The following is a 7,606-nucleotide window of genomic DNA, read 5'->3' as shown; positions in this document are numbered from 1 at the left end:
AAGAATATATCAAATCAATCAATTTATTTAACAGCCCATATCACAAATGTTACATTTATCTCAGTGGACTTCACAGTTTGTATAGAAGATCAGTAATGGCAATACGACCCTCTGTCCTTAGACTCTCACATCGTACAAGGAAACACTTCCAGAGAAAATCGACAGTTTAAAGGGAAAAATGGGAGAAACCTCAGGGAGAGCAACAGAGGAGAGGATCACTCTCCCAGGACGGACAGACGTGCAATAGTTGCCGTGTGGTAAATTGAAAAGATAATACATTTACAACATAGGTAGTCCAAATGTTTGGAAATGCATGTGTATAATAATAAAGAAGAATAAATACAGAGGATATCCATCAGGACTCATGATCCAGGACACAGCAACAGGCACAGCACGACTCAGGATCCAGGGCTCGCGATCCAGGACACAGGACCACAGCACAGGAATCATCCATGACCTCGGATCCCGGCGTATATAGACACCAAAAAGAAATTTGGGGAAGCTGGGCTTATTCGGACATGAGAGTACACAGGTATAGGACAGAGAGAAGGAAGAAGGTAAGATGTCCCCCGACAAACTAAGCCTATATCAGCAAAACTAGGGGTTAAAACTAATCAGCCCTAAACTAATAAGCTTTATCAAAAAGGAAGTCTTAAGCGCACTTTTAAAAAACGGGATAGCTGCTGTCAGCCCGCCGAACACAAACTGGAAGCTGATTCGCACAAATGTGGAGCTTGATAAGAAAAGGGCTCCTGTAATATATGGACACAAGATGGCTGTGCAAATGTATTTAGTTCCTATCCATGTCGAACATGATTTAACGTAGTGGGTGGACCTAACCTCCTCTAGGGGTCCGTGGGCATGCTCCCGGGAAGATTTTTTTAAGTTAAAACATCCATCTGGTGCACTTGGAGAGCAAAATTAAGAGATCAATGGATACATCTCTCAACCATCCAGACTTTATCTTTTGCTTTATGGAATATTTACAAATTACCCTCCTGTTTAAACTGTTTCTTGTTTATTAATAACAACTTTTTTTTTACTGTCATATAGTATTTTATACCTGTTTATCCTTTATTCTCTTATTTTTGTATAACTATAATGATCAAATAAAGATGTGCCTTTACCTCGGTTGTAGAAAAAGCTTCTTATATTCGTTAGCATAGCTAGCTAACCAGATGCTAATAACAACAAAGTTATTGACTGTATGATCAGTATGACAGATGAACAGATCGCCACTGGGATTATAACTAAAGACACAGCCACGCAAAAACTGCGGCATGTGTACGGTTCTTTACGGCCCGTCCACACGGCGGCGTGCGTTGAAGCTTCAACGCTTCTGCCCATTCACTTTGAATGGGGTGACGTCACGCTTTGCCGAACTGCATTGTGGTTCCGTCGCTTCGCTTTGCTCGCGTTGCTCGCTTCAAAAGTTGAGCAATATTCAACTTTTGAAGCTTCGACGGAAGCGTCAGCAAATCAAATCATATGCCAGTACAAGCTCTAGCCAATCAAACCGCGTGCTTGTGTGTCTGGGGCGGGAGATTCATGTGATTGGTTGTTGGTCGAGTTTCAGACACGCCCGCCGGCAAGCTTCAACGCACGCCGCCGTGTGGATGCTGCGTTATGCGTATTGCAATTTGTTAAGTGCGGGAGCGGCGTTCTGGTGCTCTCGGTCAGCACTACACCCCTGTCAGACGAGAAATATACCACGTGATGACACGTTAGGCTCGTGTTGTGTTCAAGGACCCTGACCTTGGCCAGGTCAGGCCTTTGCGGTCTAGATTTCTTTATTTTATTTTTTTTGCATGTGTTTATAAATTAGCTCGAGGGCCGTATCAAATGGTCTCGCGGACCGTATACGCCGCCCGGAGGCCAGAGGTTCCCCACCCCTGCACTAGAAGCACAGAGGATGTGATGTATAGTGAAAATATTGTGGCAAAGACATGTATAACTTTATAACACCCCAACACATTTTTTTATTGATAGAAGAAAAAACCTAACCTTGAAAGGCACATGAGTTTAAGTCTGAACTCAGGGTTGTCATCCTGTGTTACCTTTATAAACACTAAAAATCCAACACAGGGATCAGATTGTTAGTATAGAACTGTAAAATAAAGGTACTCCCTGGGGGTTTTCACATGTCACTCAACCTGGGTCAAAAACAATGTCAGAAAAATAATGATGCCTGGACGCAGTATTTATTTGCTCATCTTATTTGCTTCGGATTTCAGACAGATTTTGAGATACATTTTTTTTGCGTTGTATTTTGAAGATCTGTTTGATTTTATACTGTCCAAAGTTTACCAAAGAAAAAATATTTGTGTAATCCAATGAGGAGATGCATGTGAAGAATAATGTAAGACTTTAGGGTACTATATGTAATTCCTCTATTTAAAAAAAGGGGGAAAAATGCACAGTAGGGGAAAGAAGCTGCCTATACCTATACCTACCTATATTTTCTATGCAGTCGGATTTGTGTTGATGTGTAAAAATGCTAATACCATGATTTCTGATTAGAGTATGAAACAAACTGCCCTGATAATGCTAACGGGGATAGCATTTTTACTTAGGCTACAGCAAAACCTAGCTGCTAATAATAATAATAGGTTTGTGTAGAATGTCTCATCATCAGTGTGCGTCCATTTCATCAGTGTGACTTTGAAGGGCTTTTTAACCTCAGGTTTTGCTGCAGTGTAGTGACTGCTTGGTTCCAGTCCAAAAGCTTCATAAAATCTGACGGCATCATTCTGACTTCACACTGAAGGTGAACTGTGACTCATTATCACATGACAAAGACATTCCTCTTGGGGAAAAAGACACAAGGTTGCTATGAAACATGTGCCATAACTTTATGACATGACAGCTTAATGCCACACAAACTACCTTTTGGTGTTTTGGTGATGAGAATGACCTCATAAGTCTGTGCTATTTTGGGATTTTATCACACTTTTGTTCATTACTTTCCTCTCTGCTGGTGCGGGCACTGCTGACGTCATGTGCAGCAAGTCTGACAGAACGTCAATAAATTCATTACGTAATGGACCGTCCTGTGAGGGACGTAGTTAACTGTTTTATTGCTCTGTTTGTTAAGGGTATTAAAAACACAGAAATCTGACGTTCTTTTTGTTCTGTCTGTTGTGCTAGTTTCACTGAGTGACACAAACCAAAAAAAAAAACTGTTTATTGTTTTTTATGGAAAGTTGAGTGCTGAAACTAAATGAAAAAGCCTCTGGATGTTTGGATGCATGACAATTAAATGGGTGGCCAGTGGGTGTTTCCCTCTGCCCTGTGTATCTATCCTCTTCTTAATGAAGCAGAAGTGAACTGTGCATAGACTGAAGACTTCCGTTAAATTTAGAATTTAATTTATGGTACCTTCGGGCGAGTATCTAGATGGCTGCCAAATGTGACAGATAGCCGGGTTTTGACCCCTGAAGCGAGAGAGTCAAACATATATCTGCTCACAGCAGAGGAGCAGAGACCTGACTGCAGACATTACAGAAAGGAAATGCATCTCGCTATTAAGATTATTGTAATGGGATGAACAAAGTGTCCCTACGGCTGAGGCATATCACTAAATATATGACTGCAACTTTTACATTCTCTTCTTTGTGTTGGGAACTATGAATACAAATATCCTCTCTTAACCTATGTGTCTGTATTTGTCTGGATATGGATGAAGACAAAACATTGCTTTAATGTTATCAAGGAAGAGCAACTTCAAAACATACATTTCTGTAACATTTTTATATTCCAGCCATGTCTAATGCATTATTAGAAAGACAAGTGTCACAATGGTAATACATCGACATTTCTAAACACTAAATTAAACATTTTTTGCAATGCTCATAGTGTTATACTCATCCTATAGTTATAATTCATTATATTGTGATTATAAGTTACATTGCTTGCTTTAAAGGTGGGGTAGGTACAGGCCCGGTTCTACGGGGGTGCATAAGGGTGCATTGCACCATTAGTTGAGTTGTTATGCGCCCTCATTTTAATAAAAAGTGAACAAAACAAAAAAGAAGTGAAAAATAAATAAATAATAAAAAGTGAAAAATATTACATATATAATCAAAATAATAATAATAATAATAGTAGTAATAATAATAATAATAATAAGAAGAAGAATATAGTTGAAACTAAATAAATTGTAATCGTGGTTAAATAACATTGTCTTTTGCATTTATTTGGTCAATTTAAACCATGATTTAAACGGTAAGTAACGTTAGGTGCGCGTGACCTGTGACGCTGCGCGTTCGTCATTTGCAAAGTGCTTACACAGCAGCAGTCAATGATGAACATCAGAAAATGGTTAAAACAACCAGCCCTTATCGCCAGCAGTAACACTGCATCTACTGCAGGTAATAACAGTTCAAATCATGGGGACATTACATTACCCGCGGCCACTGTCGTGGATACCAATGTCCTCCCGCCCGACTCGCCGGCTTTGCCCGCCTCGCCCACGGAGGCGGAGCAGCCGCAGACGTCTTCGTTGCCCCAAACACTGCCACCCCTCGGCGGCCACCAAGTGACAGAGGACCCCGGCAAAACAGAGCCTGCCCAGGTATATTTAAAAAAGCACCCAACTCGCTAGTGGGGTAAGGCGCTCATTTTGCAGCTCATGGTTTCAAAACAGAGATTGGCTGGAATATTCTTGTAAAAAAGATGCCATCTTCTGCTATGCATGTAGACATTTCGGTTTTGAAAGGGGAGTGGTTTGTAAAATATCCATAAAGAAAAAGTAAATCTGCTTACAGTTCTGTTTCATATGGGTGTTGAGATGTATCCATAGATCTCCTAATGTTGCTCTCAGTGCACCAGATTGATGCTTTTAACTTCAATATTTAAAAAAAAAATCTTCCCGGGAAGCATGCCCCTGGACCCCCCTAGAGGAGGTGAGGACCCCCCTAGTGGAGGCAAGGATCCCCTAGAGCAGTGTTTCTCAAACTTTTTCATACCAAGGACCACTTAACCAATAAAAAAACACTCGCGGACCACCTAACTCCACAAATATCCAAAAACACATCGTTTTTTACAAATCGCCTGAAAATGTGTGATGAAGGTGTTTATCGGTCATCTGAAACTTAAGCTCTCTCCATTGCGGAGATATTCACGTGACAGTGCGGAAAACTTTAATTAATTAATTAATTAATTTAAAATGTGAAACTTTACCAATATACTCACGGACCACTAGGGGGCGGACCACACTTTGAGAAGCACTGCCCTAGAGAGTGTTAGGTCCAAACTTTCTCAAACTTACCTACCCCACCTTTAAGTGAAGTGCAACAAATTATATTTACATCTACGAAGAACAACACGAAACAACTTTAGACTACTAAGAGTAACTTAATACAACAATGCAGCACATTTAAATAGGGATTGTAATGCAATACAATGTATTACAACAATGGACAATTTAAAACACTATAATTATTGCAAAAAAGCAATTATGTAGTATTCAATTCATTGACCTTAATTCATAATAAAGTGCTTGATATAAATCATTAAGTATATTATGTTTTTACAACTATAATTATACTGTGCTGTAAGTAGATTAAAGTGTGTTAAAGGCATATTTATAATGCATTGAAGACATGGGTGTTATAGAAAGTGTTAAGCAGACAATGCATGTCCATGAAGAATGCTCACCACCACGCAGTGCCACACAGACTAAAGCAGTAATGATGGGGTGCTCTCCACAGAGTACAATCATGATGATCAGTAAGAGAAATCAATGTTGTTTTGTTGGAGCATTGATCCCATTTGTGATGAGAGAAATTAAAAGAGAGCCGAGTGCCCCTTTGTGAAGTCAGCCTGCATTATCGTTCACATTTGTCTCCCCATTGATCAGAGCCTGTTTTACACACTGTATTTACTTGTCAACGTGAGAGAGTGTTACCGGGGCCCTAGGGTTTTCAAACAGGGTATCAGGTTCATTGTCTATAGTCCGTGGCAGTGCTCCAATTGGTAGCATCTACTGTAGCAGGACCCCTAATATTCATTTAGAAATTGTACAGTAATCTAATTTTCTCAGATTTATAGGTCTATGTAACTTTGGGAATGTGTGTGTTTAAATAATTTAGTCTGATATAGCAATTACATCTAAGAGCAGTCTATTCCTCCATTTTTAAAATGGTGTCCCCATCTATAAGTGTATCATAACATCCCATATGTCATTTAACTAACTGCCTGGATAAAATTCAGCGGCGCAAACTTAATGTTGCTCCATTTTTTAGTTTGACACTTCACCGTTTGCCAGCAGCGGCACATTTAGAGGACACATTTCCTAAAATAATTATTGGCTAAGAGTCAGTACTACTTAGAGGGAGACATTCATTTTTTATTCCTATTCACTTGAATGAGAATCATATTTTTGGTGAATGGTGATATAATAATAGTTTAAAAAGGTAAAGATATTAGCTGCAGCAGAGAACTTTCTGAGCCATGTTAAAATATTTATAATCAACATTTTACATAACTGTAACAAAAGGACATATTGGGCATATAGTGAGGTGGCCAGTAACATGAATCCAAAATAATACTTATGATGCTCGATATATAGGTAATCAGACGTTTGCTACGTTTTTCATGGTAATAATATATCAGTGCCGTGTTCACAGTTTGTTTGTTTTGCTCCCTGTTGGCCAAACAAATATCATGTATTGCAGAATTAATGATGTCCCCAAAGAGCTTTGTTAAGATAATCAAGCAAATCACACAGAAAAGTGCAGGAGGTGATTCAGATAAATCCTAATGAGAATACTGGCACTCAGATAATCCTCATTAAGTGAGCAATAAGAAACTTCCTAAACATTTGCAATACCAAAACATACAACCTCATAAACATATGCACAAGAAGACATGTGAGGTATTGTATTTCAAGGCAAATAAAAACCATATCCTTCTCCCCTCCTATTTTCCAGGCAGTGTGGTTTACCTGGGGATGATGGTTGGAGCGTTCTTCTGGGGAGGAATGTCTGACAAAGTGGGCCGCAGACAGTGCCTCCTCATCTGCATGTCCACCAACGGCTTCTTCGCCTTCCTGTCCTCTTTTGTCCAGGGATACGGCTTGTTCCTTGTTTGTCGTATCTTTGCAGGCTTTGGGTAAGTTTCTAGAAAAAGTCCAGGTCATTCTTGGGTTGATGAGGACGGCAAGTTTAATTCATTTCTGAAATATCAGGTCAAATATTTACACTAAGACAGCTCAAAAAATCTCCTTCTGTGGGAATGCTATGGTTGCATTATCTGAATATCTACAGCATACTGTATGTTCAAATGTGCATCAGGGCTAAAGCAGTGATTGGACAGAAACTATAGTGTTTATATACTGTAGGCCTGTATATCTATTTTCCCCCATACTTCTTAGTTTCTGATTTTTCTTTTTCTGGGGGTTTACTATAGATCTATCTGTCTTTCACAATGTACATTTATCATTCCTGCAATGCAGAGCAGAGCAGTAAAGGCTATAAGCTAAAGTGTAAGATTTCATAGCCAGAGACAAGACATTTAAATATACAATTTTTCAATCTTAGTATAATCTGTTAAATAACCAGATTGTGTCTGAGTGTGTAATGATGAGAACTGCACCAGAGACATA

At 39.3% G+C, this 7,606-nt stretch overlaps 1 protein-coding gene across 1 annotated transcript in view; it reads left to right on the top strand.

Annotated features, from left to right (window-relative positions):
* Positions 1 to 6,859: 6,859 nt before the first annotated feature.
* Positions 6,860 to 7,606, top strand: part of LOC104963565 (synaptic vesicle glycoprotein 2C-like) — a gene marked incomplete at its 3' end in the record, with an annotated part of 1,446 nt that continues 699 nt past the window's right edge. The window contains exon 1 of the mRNA XM_010792171.1: positions 6,860 to 7,113. Within this exon, the coding sequence (XP_010790473.1) occupies positions 6,953 to 7,113 (161 nt within the window). The remainder of the gene's footprint in view (positions 7,114 to 7,606) is intronic.

The sequence above is a fragment of the Notothenia coriiceps genome, unplaced genomic scaffold (genome assembly GCF_000735185.1).
Source record: "Notothenia coriiceps isolate Sejong01 unplaced genomic scaffold, NC01 NC01_scaffold00036363, whole genome shotgun sequence".
NCBI lineage: Eukaryota > Metazoa > Chordata > Actinopteri > Perciformes > Nototheniidae > Notothenia > Notothenia coriiceps.
The sequence above is the reverse complement of the archived record's forward strand: the minus strand, read 5'-3'. Positions and strand labels throughout refer to the sequence as shown.